Here is a 17,592-nt window from a genome sequence, read left to right on the forward strand (position 1 = left end):
GAGAAGGGGGTGTTCGAACATAGACGTCATTCCAACGGTAGGAATAAAAATGCCACTTGTTTATTGTTCATTGTTTTCTTTAGAAAAACTATGTTTCATTGTTTCTTACTTCCAAAAAGACACTCTTCCAACAAAACAAAAACAATAGGATAGGCCTTTAAAAGAAAAATGACTTACGTGAAATGAGTTTACCGTCATTGTAGTTTATTAACCTAGTAATACAATGTCGTGCGTAAATTTTTTTTCCATAATATTATTACTGGATTAAAAGTGTGACAATCCGTTCCTAATTTTCCATGTAATTTCCTTCCCGATTATGTAAAATGATGATTATGCCCTTGTTGGCAAAAGTGGAATCCAGCGTGGGCACTGTTGTTCGGCTTTTAAATGTTTTTTTTCCTATTATCGTAATTAAATAGTACTCGTTTTTATGAATGTGTGAGCATGAGTTAGACCCGAACCGGATTTGTAACGAAGAAGTTACGTTTAGTTAAAGTACGTTAACAACGGGTAAAATTGTACATGTGTGTGTGAATTATTTAGAGTTGGAAACACTGTTTTGATAGGGTGAGCTAGATTTTTGTGTACTTTTAAATTGTACAAGATTTGGACCCTTTCCCATTTTCAAACCGGTCCCTCACTTACCACACCAACCAACCACCTTTCTCCCTATTTTTTATCACCCAATCAGAAACTCTCTCTTGTACAATCAAAAACTCTTTCTCTTCTTCTTTTCTCTCTCACTGTACCTCTTTTCTCTCTACAACAACAAAGAACCATCATCAAACCTCACATATCGGACTTCAAACCACCACCATCGTGCTCCTCTCCTGACCACGAGTCCGGCCAAAATTTTCCAAATTCCGGCGAACCAGGCAGCGGCGGATGCGCGGCAACGGTGACCAGAAAGTTAGGGAAGAAGGAGAATATTCTGTTAAAGTTTACGGAATTCTCACTCTGTTACCGACGTCATTAAGTATGTCCATTAGAGTTAACGGAATATTCTCCTGGAATCTATCAGCGTTTGTCGCTTTGTGGCGACGCATGGTCGACGTGTACAGGTTCGTGACGTCGCGTGGAATGTTTTCGTATATTTAAACCCTCCGTTAGTTTAAATAAATTATAGCTTCGATTTAAATTTATCCATATTTTACTCGTCATTTTCCTTTTGGCTACGTTACCCTTAGGTGTCGGCCAGCATACCTCGATTCCGGTCTAAGTGTGTCATAAAGTCGATATAAATTTCCCTCATCCAACAAAAAGTGGCATCACATAATTCCTAAGTCCTAACAAACAATAACTAATACTGAACCATTGATAGGTCCATTAGGTCATCAAGGCAAATTCAATGATCCACCAGTCCTTCGGCTATAGTCCATAACTAGTAATAAGCCCGCGCGATGCCGCGGGACTTGAATGCACCAGCCTTAACTACATGAATAAGACACATTTAACCTGAAAAACATTCAACATAATCATGAACGAACAAAAATGATAGATCTAGGAAATTATAAAAAGCATTGTAAACGTAGATCCAAGAAATTATAAAAATCCATCCAATCAAGAGACTAATAGTTGTGGGAAGGTGGGTATGCAACCAAGAATCTTAAGATATACTTGACTTGCAATTCCATTATAATTTCACACAAAAAAAAAAGGATGAAATTTTGATTGAAACATCAAGCAAAACAATCTCATATGTTACAAATTGGACCAACTAAATAAAGAATATATTGATAAGATTTTCAACCAAACTATAAAAAAGAGCTTTATAACAGCGCAATCAACATTATTTGAACTCAACTAAAAAGAAACTAATTGCATGTTATAAATTCCATAGGTAATTGAATGGCAGCACAGCCCCTACAGAATGTTTTTTAATTGATTTAGTAGTTAACACAGGACAATTGCACAATACAAATCTTAGAAACTATTCCAAGTTAGAGCAAAAATTACCTCTAATCTTTGTTTCTCTTGTACTTTGGTATTGTAGGTAGGCCTGGCATTTTAAACACAACCCAACCCATTAATATTTGTATTTGGATGGATGCTTAATGGGTTGTTTCGCTAACGGGTGAACCCGTTAACAACCCGTTAAATAACGGGTCACTTTGGGTCAACCCGTTAGACCCTTTAGGATCCATTAACACCCGTTAGTTGAGGATATTTTAGTAATTTTAGTAAAGTCTTAATAACAAAAAATAAACTTTATGCAAAAAAAAAATTAATAATAATAATTGTTAACGGATGACCCGTTAGCTTAACGGGTCGGGTTTGGGTGACCCGTTAGCTTAACGCGTTAGGTTCGGATGACCCATTAACTTAAAAGGGTTAGGTTGAACCCAACTCAAACCCAATAAACCCGATCCGTTTACAGGTCTAATTGCAGGGTTGACTTGTAAAGGATGAATGAAGTCCTGAAAACACAAAGAATAAAAAGCCTCTGTTTCAATTAACTAAAAAAAAGCAAACCATAAACAAAGTGAGATATCTGGTAACCAAAAAATGAATCTTGGAAAGTAGACATAAACAAACTTCAATCAAAATTACTTTAATACGTTTGGATATCAAGGAAAATTAAATTTATTCAATTTCGATATAAAAAAAATTAATTAATGCAAGAACAACATTTGTGCCTCAATGACGTGAGAAGTACTCAAAACAAACATTGTTTTCTTTAAGTCTTTAGTCTATCTCTGCAAATCGCAATAACTCATATCCATTGAGAATCAAATTAACTAATTAACTTACTAACCCGTCCTGTAAATTTCACATCTATGCTCTAAACAGATTTTGTAACTAATATCCCAAAAAAGTGGCAAAAGGGAAGGAAAAAAACTTTTGTATGGTACACTGCAATGTTATTTGTGTAACCAAAGTCAAGCGTTGAAACGCCAGCAACCTCATTGTATTCTTGGAAATCTGTTGCAGATTTTATGGCTCCAAAAGAAAATATATCCTTCAACATTAATATCATTTAGACTGAAGTATTTTTTTCCAAGTGAATACACATGCAAAGTATCAAAAAGAGAGAGGAGAAAAAATTATCAAAATAAGAATTACAAACATGTCCTATAATATAAACAAAAGGTAATTACAGAAAAATAGCTGGAAAACACAAAATAAGTAGAAGAGAAAACAGACAATCAGCATAATCTAAAATTACTTAAACAATTAATCCACATTGAAAAGCATAATTTGCAAATCCAAACCAAATTACATCATTCAATAGATTTTTTTTATACATTTGTTATTGTGCCTTTAAATTGATTTCAGCAAAACTTGTTTCTTTTTCCACAGTTTGTGAAGCTCAAAACTTTCAAAAACCTACAATCATTACACAACGTTGTCACATCATAAGTGTAGAAGAAATCACCGCTACCAAAATTTATAAAGACCAAAACAGTTAGCACCCAAAAATAACATTGATTAGCAAAGACCAATTTGCCAACAAAAGTTTAATAGGAGATACCCAGAAAATTTCCTTAGTTTTTACGATTCTTAAAAATATGGCCTAAGTTTAACCAAGACTCAAATTTTATTCAAGGATCATGTTAAGCTAAGCAGCAAATTATAACTTCACTAATCTTGTTCTTAATTATAGTAAATTAGAAATCAACAGATACATAAAAAAAAAGTCACAAAGCTTAATAAAAACTCATGAAAAAAAGAAGTTTTAAATAGAACACCTGCACATGACCCTATAATTTGGCTAATTTACAAACGCTCAACGTGCTCAACAGATGTTAAACTTTTCAGTAGTATATAATTTGAAACTAATAAAACCATCTCTAACTTTTCAGAAATATTTAAACTGAAATGAATTGATATTTTTTTCTATACACTAATAAATCAAGGTTTGCTACAGAAAAGGAATCTATAATTTAAGCTTCAATACATCAATTAATCCAAAGAGAGCAAGCTGACGATAACAATTTGATTAGCTTTGGAAATCTCTTTGCTTTATCACTTCAAGATACTAAATTTTTCAAGCCGTCATCTCTCTCTCTCTAAAACACCTTTTTTTTCTAGCAACTGGCCTAGAAAAGACTAAAACCCAAATGCATGGGGTAGAATTTCACCCAAAATATTGGGAAAACTAAATAAACAAATAAAATTAAAAGATAAGTGCATGAAAAATCAAATCTTTCACTCCTATAAAATGAAAGCAATTTATTTTGTCGTTGATGAGTCTAAAATCCCATCCTCATAATACTCAAAGGTAAAAGAAATATAGCAAAAAGATAAGATGTAACTACGGTCCCTGATGGTGCGCAACTAAAGAAAGAAAGACAGCGCTCATAAAGAGAGAAAGACAGAGAGAGAGAGAGAGAAGAGAAAGATGATATGTCTCCATATGGTATTCTGGAGCCAAAAGAAAAGCTGCAGATGGAAATAAGCTGGAAGGAATCAATTTAAGATTACTGACCCAGGTAGGTAAGCTGCTGTGAAGGTAAAAGAGGCCCAAGAAGCTCATATGAATGAAAGGATTTTGCTTGCTGCAAACATAAACCTATAAACTCGAGTAAACCCAACGTCAATCAGACCATAAGCCGAAAATCTCAACAAACAAAAAACTGAGCATAAATTCAAAAATCAGAGGCCAGAGAGAAATTTGTGACCCTAATTTGTGAAACTGCAGAGATCTGAGATGTAGAGAGAATGGAACATATCTCAAACGATCCCATATTTTGGAACTACTTTAAACCAACCTACCATGAAATTATAGCCACTTGAGAAATCTTTAAATCAGAACAGAACAGGCAGCAAGGGGAATAATTTGCAAATCCCTAAAATCCCTCCATCTCTCGCTCTGTCTCCGTCTCTCTCTTTGTCTCTCTCTATCTCTATCTCAGAGGCGGCATAGCCTCCTGTCTGCCCTACATTCCCCTCAACATTAATCCCAATTTTTGGCAGACCTCCCTCTCCCTTGGTCTCTCTGACATTCTACACCCTCATCCCCTTCTCCGTCTGTAACTAATCCAGCCCCATTCCACAAACCCAGCTCAAGCCTTACCCCCACTCCGGCCCCCTCACTTTCTCGAAACCAACTCTCAAACCCTAGAACGCAGCACTCTCACTCTCTCGCAACCCTCTGAATGACACGGATGCAACAACCCTTGTCCTCCCTCCCGCCGTCGCCTAACCCCAAATCGAGCATCACCACTCAATCCCCCCTCTCTCTCCCTTGAATCATACACCCCCTGTGACTCTGTCTGCCTGCAAGCCGCATGTCTTCCTTTCACCAAATCCATCTCCCTCCCTCCCTCCCTCCCTCCCTCCCTCTATGAGTGACACAGTTTGAGTTACTTTTACTTTGTTTGACCATTTTTCTTCAAATCACATAATTAACATTTTTCATCATCGTCACAATCATTTTGGGAACCAAATCTTAAGAAATATAAGAATCACCCTATTTATTTCACTTCTTCATAAGGGATAGTCTTATATAAAAGAACTCGAAACGTATTCATGGTAGAGCAAGCTAAGGATTTAGAAGATAAAGACCCTTTTTTAGCAATATCTAATTTAAGCATTAGTCTATACTGCATGAATACAATATATAACACTACCAAACAAAGGAGTTGAAGTGGAGAATGAAACATATACAGACCGATTAACAGAATAAGAATCATTTACCCTTCCCTACACCATGTAAGGTGCTTATGGGTTGCCAAAGAGCGGAAAATGTGATTCCAATGCTAAACAAATGCACTATACTCCCAACCATCCAAATCATGAAACCATCATCGCCAAATTCTTGAATGGGACCTGTGCAACTTCCCAAGCTTTCTACTGAACACAAAGAAACCATGAGATGATGAGATCACATAAATCCAAACCTCTAAGAAATCAGGTTATACTGTAATTTATAATTATTTGCATAGTCGAACTCAGAAATCAGGTTATGCAAAACCCTAAAAATTAGCAATTAATTTCTTTGATCCTAATTACAAAATGTATTGGCATATGAAGTGGGATCCCAAAATATAGTTTGAGAACTATATTTGGAACCCTGAGATCATGCACCAACAGTCACAGATTACCAAACGCTTTAATCGAAACACAAAATAACCACCAAACATCAAAATTCCAAAGACCTAAAACACAAAGCAAACAATTACAGTAAAATTAATATTTAGCAAAATCAAATGAACGAACAATGTATACAAATTCCTTTTCCTAGCTTCTTGCACATTCTAAATCTGTGGGAACCATATACAAATTTTTTTATTTTACAAAATTTGATGCCTTACTTTTCGGGTAGCTTGGCTGCTGACATGAGTCTTCTTCAGAGTTTCATCCATCCATGGATCCATTTGTTCTGCCCGTCACTTCTGGGTCGTACAATCTTAAGATCTGCAAAAAGAATTTAAAGAATCAATTTTTACGATTGAAAAGCCAAAAGTGCTACAAACTCCAAATTAATGAGAACCAAAGTGGAGTAACACTTACAGGTCGCGAGAGGAGATGAGGACGTTGTCGGATTTCAGGCGAATCGGATTATGGAAATTGCATCTCGGATCGGGCTTTCGAACTTCATGGTGGACCCAAGCAACTCTCTTTCTGTCCCCCTAATTGTGCATCTGCCCTCACCCTCTCTCTGCACCCAACCCCCTCCCCTATCTCCCCCAAATCACGCCCCCACAACATCCCATCAGTGAAGAATCAAATCCAAAAGTAAATTGCAGTTACCTATTATGGTAGGATTTAAATAAGAGTCTCCAAATAGAAAGACAAAGGATATAATACAACAGATAGCTCACCAAAAAGCTGCAGCCCTTTCACAGTGGTGATACATTTCCGCTTATTACGCATGGCCTTTTCAATTGTAATTTCTTGCTTCTCCTGCAGAAAAAACACAACAAAACAGATTTCATTAACCACTCATACCTATTCCATCTCTAGAACTAAACCTTTCTGTAGACAACAAATCAAATATTATATCCTTTATTCTTAACAGCATCACGTAACTGATCATTTATATCATCTTAAAGAAACGAAACATACAGTTAAAAACCATTTGAGAAACATAAGTAAGCCTTTGGTTATTAGATTCCCGGTTGGCAAAGCACAAAAAATTACACACAATGAAACTATTGAAACTTTAAAACCTACTTCCCAAATTAGGTTCTCTAACTGGCAAATGGCCAAATTGGATTTATATTATCATTTCAAACACTGCAATGCCTAAGTTTTTTTTCCTAGACATTCTAATTAATCATTATTTAACAGAAGAATACAATTCATAGGACAATAATTAAATAAAACAGGAGAATCATTAGAATCGTTTCTAAGTCAACTAATATCCTATTTGGGTTGGAATCAATTGTATGCAAATGAAAGTATTATAACTGAATATAGACAATATAATGGAAGGATTTTCTCACCATTTTAGTAAATAATAGAAAAAATGACCGCATTCCGCTGTAGATTTTGAAATCGTAACCCACAATTTAACAACCATTTCTAAATTATTCAGAAATTGATCAGAGGAAACTTCAAGTAGAAGAAAAATGAGTTCTCAATCAGAGAAAACTTCAATTTCATGCAAGTTTTTTTGTTCTAATTTCAGGGCTTAACAATGCAAGATTGGAATTTGCATTTGGTTCAAAGAAGATAAACTGATAAGCAAAATGAACTAAAAAAATAGAATCTATTCCAATTCGATTATCCGTTCATGTTCAAAAAGACAAAACGAATAATATATAAGCATCCAAACATCAGTTAAAACTAAACAATTAAAAGCAATAACGCTAAACCATTTCATTGAAGACATAGATAACATATTTGGCTCTTTGTACCTAAAATGGAAAACATTTGCTTTCCTATATGCTCTGAAGTTTGCATTAGTGCTAGAAATTTACAATATATAAAGAGACAATCTCAGAATAAAACACATTTGAAGGAAAAGTAATAAGAAAAGAAAATAGTGTTTTTTACCTATGATCCATGTGAGGAGTAGAATTTCCAGTCACAATTGACAACCCAAGAGCTCTGTAAATCAAATATATAGGAAAAGATCATAAAAAGTGAATTACAGTTTCTAAAATCAGAAAGTAACATTTATTTGAAAAGATTCACACGCATTTTGGATATAGATAAACAATGGCATGTTAAAAACTAAAATGATAAGGCATTCAACATTCAACATTTACGTAAAAAAAATGATACACATGTTATCCATCAATGTTTTGGTAACAAATTCCCAAATTGCTCTCCATATTGCCCAAACCATTGAACCAAAACAGGACAAATTCACTGCAAAAATCCCATTTTTTTCCTACTTTTGAATGAATCAAGCATGCCATTTTAAGACTGTGTGTAAAAGATTATATAAACCAACTAAAAATCCCATTTTTCCCTACTTTTGAATGAATCAAGCATGCCATTTCAAAACAAATGTAACTTTTGTTCTCAAAACAAATTTACATAACACACAGACAGAGACACCAACTCAAATTGCAATTTCAAAACAAAAGTAACTTTTGTTCTTAAAACCAAGAACCACATAGAGGTCAAAAATCTAAATGAAGGAAAGTCTACCTTCTCAAGGTGTAATTCTTCACTTGGTATTGCACCCTCCCTAATAATCTGCACATGGTACACCGCAATGCCTGCCAACCATTGCAGGTTCCACAGTTCCTGCACCTCAAGACTGCAGTTAAGAAATCATCCAACTTCAATACACTATGAACGTACACCTAGTAATGTCATCAAGTGCACCAAGAAACAAATTCGCAGCTCAGATTTTTTTTACACCTAATTTGGCAGCTTAGAGAGCAACCATCAATAGTGCCATGATTTTGGAAATTTACACATAAAACGTTCTAAATTGTTGTGTGCAAATTATTTTTGAGTGATAGAGAGTGCTGCCTAGCACAATAAAAGTAGTGTACTACAAAATAATAGAAGGGCAACACCTTTACACACTAATACGTATAATTTTCATTTTCTATATGGTTTAGCATGTTTTTGTTAGATGATCAATCTACACACACACATACGCATATGTACATGGATATATACAACATAGAAAATAAACACAACTAAGATAAGGACCACCATCAAAATTGAACGGATAACAAAAATTACCTTTGACATATCACCTTCTTTCCCATCTCTAATGCTATGTCATAGGTCCCTAAAGAAGATTTGGAATGATTCATTTTTATGTATTTTTGTTCTAAATGCCTAACAATCGGTAATCTAATTGTATCATTGCTTTTTGTTAATTCAACGTTTTAGAATAATTGTCTCTGATGTTTGTATTTCATTGTCAATACCAATTAAAAATGAATGTACAAATGTTTAAAATGCAATGCAATATCTATGATAATGTGATTTGGACATACATAAATTAGTGTAGTGGAACAGAAATTAAGCTTGGGTGCTCAAATAGTATCTCTCCAAATGGCTTCCATCGTCCTTGGGAATTATGCACTCCACCTTAATCAAACACAACATACACAGAAAAAAAAAAAAAAGGGTTCAAAACCTTGTCGAGAAAGGCATGGGAGATATCCGTGAAAGGCATACCATAGTTGGCTCATCAAGTTAATCATAAATGCTAAACATTTGAATTGGGACCTTTGACTTCCCACTCTGAGGTTTTGAGGTGTAATTCATCATTGATTAATTAGTCTTTGGTAACTCACCAGGAGAACCCCACGTGGAGGACGTGCACCAGGTCGTATATACTTGTCTGGATTCCAAAGAAATTCCTGACCAGAAAACATGGGCATAAATAAAAATTCAGAGGACAGTAGGAAGCCTTTAGGATCCTCTAAAGATTGTGATGATTCATTTGGTGATATCAAAGGAAACAGAGGAGTACCCAACATACCACAATTTCTTCTAGCTCTGCTTTAGCCTCATCAACGCCAGCAACATCGGCAAAGGTTATTTCTTCCCCTTGTTCGGATGCTTTAGCATCAGCAGAGCCCCCAGATTCCCTGTTCCTAATCTGACCAGCTGTTTGCTGTACATAAGAGTGTACTAAATGAGAACCATAGAGCACATGTTTAACAAAACAAAAAGAAAGAGACAAAGGGTTGAAAGAAAAAAGCACTGGCTCGCACCTGAGTAAAGTTTGCAGGGAACCTGTGGAGAAGCCCTGCAAGCACAGCAACATAAAACAAAGCTATCTGCATGAAGCAAAGCCTACTCAACTGATTAAAACTTTCTTCATCGTTAACTTCTATCAAAATACACACCGGCAAACAGAAAAGGAAACGTCTTATGAATAGAATTACATGTTAAAACATAAGGGGTTGCCTGTTAGTATATAGTATATAGTTCACCAAACACAAATCTAATATAATTTGTATGTATTAGCATAAGTAAGTGATTAGCTTCCAAACTCGATTACTTAGTTGACAAATCTGAACCCTTTAAGAAGCCTTTCTTGTTGCTTATAATATTCTTCAACTTTGTATTTCTTACCTGAGTTCAGAATCCCAACAAAGGTAAGTAAATTTATGAAGCCTATAAGATTTTGAAGCAAGGAAAAATGCCTTAGAACCGAAAAAAAAATAAAAAAATGAAATTATCCTATGTTATCAATATTGATGAAACCATTACAGGTGAACAATGAGGCAAATAAAGCTTAACAAAATAAATGAAGCAATTAGTATGGGAAAATTTGATGGGTTTCGACACCATTCCTCCAATAGCCTCAGCAGTGGTAGTTTCACTTAGCACGCCAACAAAATTTCAAACAGCATTCTTGTTCTAGGACCAGATCAAACACACAATTATTTATGAAAAATATGTAACTTATTTAATAAACTATACAAAGGAACTCATCACAGGTCAAGTACTTTTACAAACTTCGAAAAATATAAATCCCAAGTATAAATCATGTCAAAAATATCAAAACGTTTACGAAATTTTTATCTTTCCATTCCAAAGAGAGACCAATTTCAGGCCAGAATAAAAGATAGAACCCCTCAAGCACACAACAAATTTGAAATAATAATTCCGTAAGACAAACCAGTACAGATAAACACTGAACAACCCTGTTTTTCTTTTCTGCACAAAATCCAGATTCTCAACCATCCAAAAGTTTGAATTCAGTACCTTTTCAATGGCGCGAGAGCGGGAGAGGCCAACTCGGTCCCTTTCGTTATACATTCCTTCACTAATTCCTCCCTAAATACCATGAAAATACAAATCAGAATTTCACCCACTGAACAAAAACCCATCAGCATAGTGTGAAAAATTCACTATTTCACTTAAAGATAGCCACTTTATTGATGGGATTAATCCAAATAAAATCCCAATTTCCAAAAGTAAATTTTCAATTAATTTCTCAAAAGCAATCATTTAAAAAAGCCGAGAAGTATACAAAAATATTACCAAAAAAATAGAGATATATTGAATAAATAAAGAAAAATAACTTAGAAAAGGGGATGGAGGGGAAGCTGTGATGAGGGTCGAAGGCCATGAGATTACCCAAATCGACTTGAATATGCTGCTGCCGGGTCTCCATTGCTGCTTTCCTGTAGTTGCTTTTCATCCTCTCCATTCGACAGTCCAGGTCTGCAACCCCCAAAACATACAGAAACGATTAGCTTCGCGGTCGGATTATCAAATCATGCGGTGACAGGACCGACATACACGCAAATAAAAAATTCATCAATTTGTTTTTTTCTAAATCCATAATTCAGATTCAAGTTCAAATTCAACGGAAAAAAAAAACATAAATCCATAAAAAATTTATGGATGAGTGGGTATCTTAGAGAGTTTACCTCAACAGGGAAAAATTTAAATGAAAATTGAAGCTTCAACGATGAATGGGTATTTTAGAGAGAAAATCAAGCAGCTGAAGAGCACTGCCGCAGTTCCATCAAGTAACACGACCAGTACAGCAAAGCAAGAGGGAAATATGGAGTCCTCGCCTCAGGCTCGTATGAGAGCTGGTTGGGTTCAACTCCTGAGACTCTCGTGTCCCGTTAACTACAGGCCCCATACTTTTCTCTGACTGTCCCCCCTCTCCCACTCATGAAATCGAGGATCTGCAGCAATGGCGCTGAGATCCCCACTCCTCCCTCTCCCTCTCTCTCTCGCTCTGTCTATCGGAGGCATGGCCTCCCATCCCGAAACCCTCACTGAATGACAGCAAACCCAAACCCACCCCAATCCGTCTCAAACGCACAGGACAAAATTGCCCTTCCAACCCAGCCACAATACCAGCCCAAACCTCACGGTTTTGTTGTAAATAGCGTGAAATCGAGTGGCTCCCTGATAAGCCATATGGACAAAATTACCCTCTGAAATTTTGAGAATTACCCTCCCATTCAGCTGGTATTGTTGCATGGCTTTGTTGTAAATAAAGCAAAATCAAAACAAAGGTGAATAGCGCCTGCCCTCCCCCCTACTTTAGAATAAGTAATGCTATGATGTAGCAGTAGGTCCCAAAATATTCATACATTGGTAGTCATCGTGTTGGTTATATTCCCTTTGCTAATAACCAGCCAATCTTCTCACTAAAATCCTTCATCAACCTCATCATAAACTTCTTTTTTCCAAACTTGTCCCATCCTCTCCATGATTGTAGCATGTATTATAGGAATGCAATTTTTAATTGTAATTAGTTTAGGATTCCTACGTCAATACAGATTAATATAACCATATATATATTGTAATATTTTTCACACATCAATACAAGGAGTCATATTTCTACAATACAAAACTAGTCAAATCTTCACTTATAAGTGAGATGTCATGTTCGATTCTCGACAAAGGTGAATTTAAACCATATTATTGCTAGCTCATTGTGAGACTTAGCATACCCCCTCCCCTTTAGTGTAAAGAATATTTTTTGTAAAAAAATAAAAGTCAATTTTCAATATTTATTTTTTAGATAAAAAAAACCCTCTCTTTTTTTTCTCCTTATGACAAAAAAAAATAATTGTGAAAAAAAAGATAGAAAATGTTATCCAAAATGAGAAACTGGACCTGCAAACTCATAACATAGTGGGCTGGACTAAGTATCAGCCTATTAATCTAGTTGGGGAGTTAATAGGCGTGGTTAAGTCCAAACCATTTCTGGCCCAATATACATTTCTAGTGGCAAGAAACAACTAACACTAGCTATATCATGTATGTTAACTTATTGTGCAGGGGCTCAATAATAGCAACACTACGTCAGTTGTTAGGTCACTTGATGCTCGTGCGACAGGCACGTGACCACTTTTTTAAACAAAACTCTTATACCCTTTGTTTGCTTTATTTTTTTTTCTTTTTTTCCTACACTTCATGTTCAAATTTCGAAAGGATAAAAAAGGTGTTTTGGCTCTATAATTGTGTTTCATATATAGGAGCGCTTGCATGTGATATAGTGTCAATTTAAAAACGTCGATAGTACTATATTAAATTACTAACTCGTCAGCGTTTGAGTGCTTTTATATATATGTATATACATATGGGCCCATATAATTAATGGCAGGGTTGCTATTATATTTGGATCATTGCATTGCATGTGATATATAGGAGATGGGCTGAGGTCATATTTATCCGGGCCCTAATGGGTAAGTAACATGGCAATCTAACGATAAGCCGTATTAATCTTTTAATACTTTCAAACCGACTATGCAAGTGGCAGACATTACAGCGTACTAATCAAAACTTACAAATTTAAAATCCTGTCCGAGCCCTCGGATGGGTTTGAGTAATGTCAAGCGGCTGTCCGAGCCCTTGGATAAGATATTAGATTGGGCCTCAAAGTTGGTAATCTGGAATATTTTGAGTAAATAAAAATAGGCTTGGCCCCATAGCTGGCTTTTTTTCTTTATAGTCCAAACATGTTTTTTTAAGGAAGCAATGAATTGAAGCAGGAGAGTTCAGCTTTTGTTATGGTTTATTCTTTACTTCAGCAATTACGGGAAACATCTTGTAATGTGTGCATGAACAAAAGAAATCTCATTCTTTTTAGTTGTATACACATTCTATGGTCCTTTTCCATATGTCTTAGTTTGAATCATTCTCATGACGCTGCCGTAGCCATATTGACTATAATGGATGTGCTCTCCCCTATGCATCCGAGATTGAAACTTACTTACTACAGTTTAGATTAGTTTAAAGTATAACATCGCTTGTATGAAAAAGAAAAGATATGTACCTATTCGAGTTATAGAGACATACCTTGCTTTGCTCGGGATCAATGAATTTTCAGTCTACGATTACTTAATTTTCATATTCGATGCCAAGTTGTCAACTTTCGATGCCAAGTTGTCAACCAAAGTTCTAAGGCGGGGAGAATGGTTGTAGCATTGGTATCAAGCTAACAAACCAAGCAAGTTAAGAATAAAGCATTCTTGTTTTGTTTATTTACCTTTTGATTTTCAATCTTGTTTATCTAAGAATCGCATTATTAACAAGTTAGAATCATATACTTTGCTTAAGTATTAGTTACTAGAGATATGGATGCAATGCCATATAAATATTAGCAGCGAGGATCCATCTTAGATCACCAAATTCATACCTCCTACAATCAACTCTATACTTTCAGCTTTGCTTTAATCTTATCCTCAATCAAGACGATGGCGGAAGGGGTCCTCTTCAACATTGCCGAAGGAATCATTGGAAGCTTGCAGAAACTTGCTCTTGAAGAGATCGGATTGCTTTACGGTGTCAAAGATGAGCTCAAAAAGCTTGAGGACACAGTTACCAAAATTAAAAATGTTCTTCTTGATGCAGAAGAAAAGAAGGCCAATCATGGAGTCACAGAGTGGCTGAAAAAACTAGAAGATGTAGTTTATGATGTTGACGACTTGCTAGATGAATTCTACACTGAAGCTCGGTGGAGACAAATGGTAATTGGAAATAAAATTTCGAAGCAGGTACGCCTCTTTTTCTCAAGCTCAAACCAACTTGTTTTTCGGCTAAAGATCGGTCATAAGATAAAAGAAATTAGGGTGACACTTAATGTGATTGAGGCTGACAAAAGGTTTCAATTTGATGTGCGTCTTGAAGAGACACGATTTGTAAGTAAAGAGAGGGAAAGTCACTCATTTGTCCGTAAGGAAGAAATCATAGGGAGGGATAAAGAGAAAAGGGAAATTGTAGGACTTCTGTTAGATCCTATTCCTGAAGAGAATGTGTCAATCATTTCCTTAATTGGGATTGGAGGTTTGGGAAAAACTGCACTAGCCCAACTTGTTTTCAACGACGAAACAGTCCAGAAGAATTTTGAGTTGAAAATATGGGTATGTGTCTCTGATATATTTGAGTTGAATGTGCTTGTTGCAAAAATCACTAATAGTACACTTGGAAACCTTAGGATGGATCAATTGCAAAATGACCTTCGAAAACTAATAGATGGAAAGAGATACCTCATTGTGTTAGATGATGTATGGAATGAAAATAGGGAAAAATGGCTTAGTTTGAAAAGCTTGTTGATGGGTGGTGCAAGAGGTAGTAGAATATTGATAACCACTTGTAGTGAAGTAGTTGCAAGGATCTCAGACACAAATAAGCCATATATCTTGAGGGGTTTGGAAGAAAAAGAATCATGGTCTTTATTTAAGCAAATGGCCTTCAAAACAGAACAAGAGTCAGAAAATCCAAGTATTAAGGCAATTGGGGTAGAGATTGTTGGAAAATGTAAGGGCATCCCACTTGCTATAAGGACAATAGGGCGGATGCTCTACTCTAAGAATCGGGAAAATGAATGGTTGGCTTTCAAGAATAACGACCTTTCAAAAGTAAATCAGGAAGCAAGGGATGTTTTACCAACACTTAAGCTAAGCTATGATATACTCCCATCACATTTGAAACATTGTTTTGCATATTGTAGCTTGTTCCCTAAAGATTATGAGATTGATAGAAAGACATTGGTTAACCTCTGGATGGCACAAGGGTTTGTTAAGTCTATAGATCAAAATGAGAGTTTGGAAGATGCTGGTTATGAATATTTTTTGGAATTGGCGTGGAGATCTTTTTTCCAAGAGGTAACATATGATGAGTTTGGTATGATAAGTAGTTGTAAAATGCACGACCTCATGCATGACCTTGCAAAATCAGTGTCTGGGATGGAAATCACCATAGTAGTTGAAAATGAGGATAATTTTTCTGAAAAACTTCGTCATGTGTCTTTTGATCATTCAATTGGTCCGTGGTTAATTGAAAAAATTCGTACATCTTTGCTAAAGGCACATAAGTTGCGGACATTTTTCTATATTAGCGAATATCGGTACGGTTTTCATGATGATGGGTCTATTAAGTCATTTTGCAATGCAATTGCTTCAAATTTCAAGTCATTGCGCATGTTGAGTCTGAATGGATTGGTTATCAGAGCATTACCAAATTCCCTACGTAAACTGAGACATTTAAGATATCTCGATCTTAGAGGAAATCCCATTGAGAGGCTCCCGAAGTGGATAGTTAGACTTCAGAATCTACAAACCCTCAATCTGTCTGGTTGTGATATGCTTGTGGAACTGCCAAGAGACATTAATAAATTGTTCAATTTAAGGCATCTCATGGTAGATGGGTGTATCAGATTGAATCATATGCCGTATGGTTTGGGAGAATTGACTTGTCTTCGGACATTGGATAGATTTGTTTTGAGTGAAGACAGTTGCATCTCAAGGGGCGGTGCTGGGCTTGGCGAATTGAACAGGCTTAACAACTTGACGGGAAGTATGAGCATTGAAAAGTTGTGGAACGGGAAAGATATGGTGTCAGAAGCAATCTCTGCAAATATGAAGGAAAAACAGAGTCTTACTTCGTTGTCTTTGTGGTGGAAGGTAAATACTACAGGTGACGTCAATGAGGCTGAAAATGGTGAAATGTTATTGGAAGCACTGCAACCTCATTCAAATTTGAAAGAGTTATCGGTGTATTTTTTTGACGGTGTGAAGTTTGCAGGTTGGCTTTCTTCTCTCACAAATATTGTTAATCTCAGATTGGAGGACTGCCAAACATGTCAGTATCTCCCACCATTTGATCATTTACCTCGTCTTAAGGTTCTTAGCCTTGATGGGCTTGATGCTTTGGAGTACATTTCAGATGCTTCATCGTCGGCGTCTCGAATTTCATTCTTCCCCTCCTTAAAGAAAATTTACCTATGGAATTGTCCTAATCTCAAGGGATGGTGGAAGCAGAGTGCTCTAATTGGCTCCCCAATGACAGAGAATGAGCATCAGCATATACAGCAGTCATCGCTATTATATGTCTGGAATTGTCCTAACCTAACTTCCATGCCACTCTATCCACATCTTGAAGACGAGCTGTCCTTGCGTAATACCAGCTTGAATGAAGCCATTAGAAGAGACGATGATGATCGGTGATGAAGACATTTTGGCACCAGCAGAAACAACATCATCTGCTTGTACATGTTGTTCCCTCTTCTCTATTTTCTCTCCTTCAGTCTCTGGAGCATCTGACCCGCATGTCTCCGCTTCCTCCTCTTCTCCTCTTTCCAAATTACTAAGTTTGGAAATTGAAGACATTGAGGATATAGAATGTATTCCAGAGAGATGGCTGCGCAATCTCACTTCTCTCAGGAAATTGAGTTTGTCCCGTTGTCGCAGACTGAGGGGTATACCTTTGTCCCCATCTCCGAGCGTCCAACATCTCACCACA

General features: G+C 36.1%; 4 protein-coding genes across 16 annotated transcripts in view; 2 read left to right on the forward strand and 2 right to left on the reverse strand.

Annotated features, from left to right (window-relative positions):
• The window catches only part of LOC126613635 (putative disease resistance protein RGA3), a 23,523-nt gene extending 6,106 nt beyond the window's left edge, over positions 1 to 17,417 (forward strand). Inside the window, exon 2 of one of the 2 annotated variants that reach the window (XM_050281217.1) lies at positions 15,957 to 17,417. In XM_050281217.1, the coding sequence (XP_050137174.1) occupies positions 15,957 to 17,297 (1,341 nt within the window). In that variant the 3' untranslated portion in view covers positions 17,298 to 17,417. Of the gene's footprint in view, positions 1 to 14,461 lie in introns of those variants that run through there. The other variant, XM_050281223.1, reaches the window with a different exon arrangement.
• The window catches only part of LOC126613507 (putative disease resistance protein RGA3), a 36,937-nt gene that overhangs the window by 18,439 nt on the left and 906 nt on the right, over positions 1 to 17,592 (forward strand). The window lies entirely within an intron of this gene.
• On the reverse strand, positions 2,186 to 5,226 carry LOC126613649 (derlin-2.1-like). The gene is made up of 4 exons (XM_050281232.1): positions 4,623 to 5,226; positions 4,430 to 4,513; positions 2,853 to 2,959; positions 2,186 to 2,417 (listed from the first exon to the last, which is right to left on the reverse strand). The coding sequence occupies exons 1-4, from the start codon at positions 4,686 to 4,688 to the stop codon at positions 2,372 to 2,374; spliced, it is 303 nt and encodes a 100-aa protein (XP_050137189.1). The 5' UTR covers positions 4,689 to 5,226; the 3' UTR covers positions 2,186 to 2,371.
• LOC126613647 (ATP-dependent zinc metalloprotease FTSH 9, chloroplastic-like) lies at positions 5,477 to 12,318 on the reverse strand. 10 transcript variants are annotated; one of them, XR_007620152.1, is made up of 11 exons: positions 11,754 to 12,318; positions 11,083 to 11,544; positions 10,083 to 10,148; positions 9,848 to 9,982; positions 9,660 to 9,725; positions 8,548 to 8,646; positions 7,945 to 7,998; positions 6,768 to 6,849; positions 6,457 to 6,623; positions 6,258 to 6,360; positions 5,477 to 5,796 (listed from the first exon to the last, which is right to left on the reverse strand). XR_007620152.1 is itself a non-coding variant. In XM_050281230.1 (7 exons), the coding sequence occupies exons 2-7, from the start codon at positions 11,134 to 11,136 to the stop codon at positions 7,945 to 7,947; spliced, it is 474 nt and encodes a 157-aa protein (XP_050137187.1). In that variant the 5' UTR covers positions 11,137 to 11,544; positions 11,754 to 12,318; the 3' UTR covers positions 7,713 to 7,944. The 10 variants fall into 10 exon arrangements, 2 of the variants coding, with proteins under 2 accessions (XP_050137187.1, XP_050137188.1); XR_007620153.1 differs by lacking the exons at positions 5,477 to 5,796; positions 6,258 to 6,360 and having other exon boundaries at positions 6,610 to 6,696; XR_007620154.1 differs by lacking the exons at positions 5,477 to 5,796; positions 6,258 to 6,360; positions 6,457 to 6,623; positions 6,768 to 6,849 and adding an exon at positions 9,357 to 9,450 and having other exon boundaries at positions 7,949 to 7,998.

Source organism: Malus sylvestris, chromosome 2 (genome assembly GCF_916048215.2).
Source record: "Malus sylvestris chromosome 2, drMalSylv7.2, whole genome shotgun sequence".
NCBI classification, from domain to species: Eukaryota; Viridiplantae; Streptophyta; class Magnoliopsida; order Rosales; family Rosaceae; genus Malus; species Malus sylvestris.

Bases quoted from the DNA above. Each gene is read 5' to 3' on its own strand.
- LOC126613647 (XM_050281230.1), bottom strand. From the start codon at position 11,136: ATGTATAACGAAAGGGACCGAGTTGGCCTCTCCCGCTCTCGCGCCATT. The intron at 9,726-9,847 runs GTATGTTGGGTA...TTTTCTGGTCAG, and splicing joins CAGAGCTAGAAGAAATTGTG to GAATTTCTTTGGAATCCAGA. The intron at 8,647-9,659 runs GTGAGTTACCAA...CTTGAGGTGCAG, and splicing joins CTCCACGTGGGGTTCTCCTG to GAACTGTGGAACCTGCAATG.
- LOC126613649 (XM_050281232.1), bottom strand. From the start codon at position 4,688: ATGGGATCGTTTGAGATATGTTCCATTCTCTCTACATCTCAGATCTCT. The intron at 4,514-4,622 runs GTCACAAATTTC...TCGAGTTTATAG, and splicing joins CTGCAGTTTCACAAATTAGG to GTTTATGTTTGCAGCAAGCA. The intron at 2,418-2,852 runs GTACCATACAAA...TTGTGTTTTCAG, and splicing joins TACACAAATAACATTGCAGT to GACTTCATTCATCCTTTACA.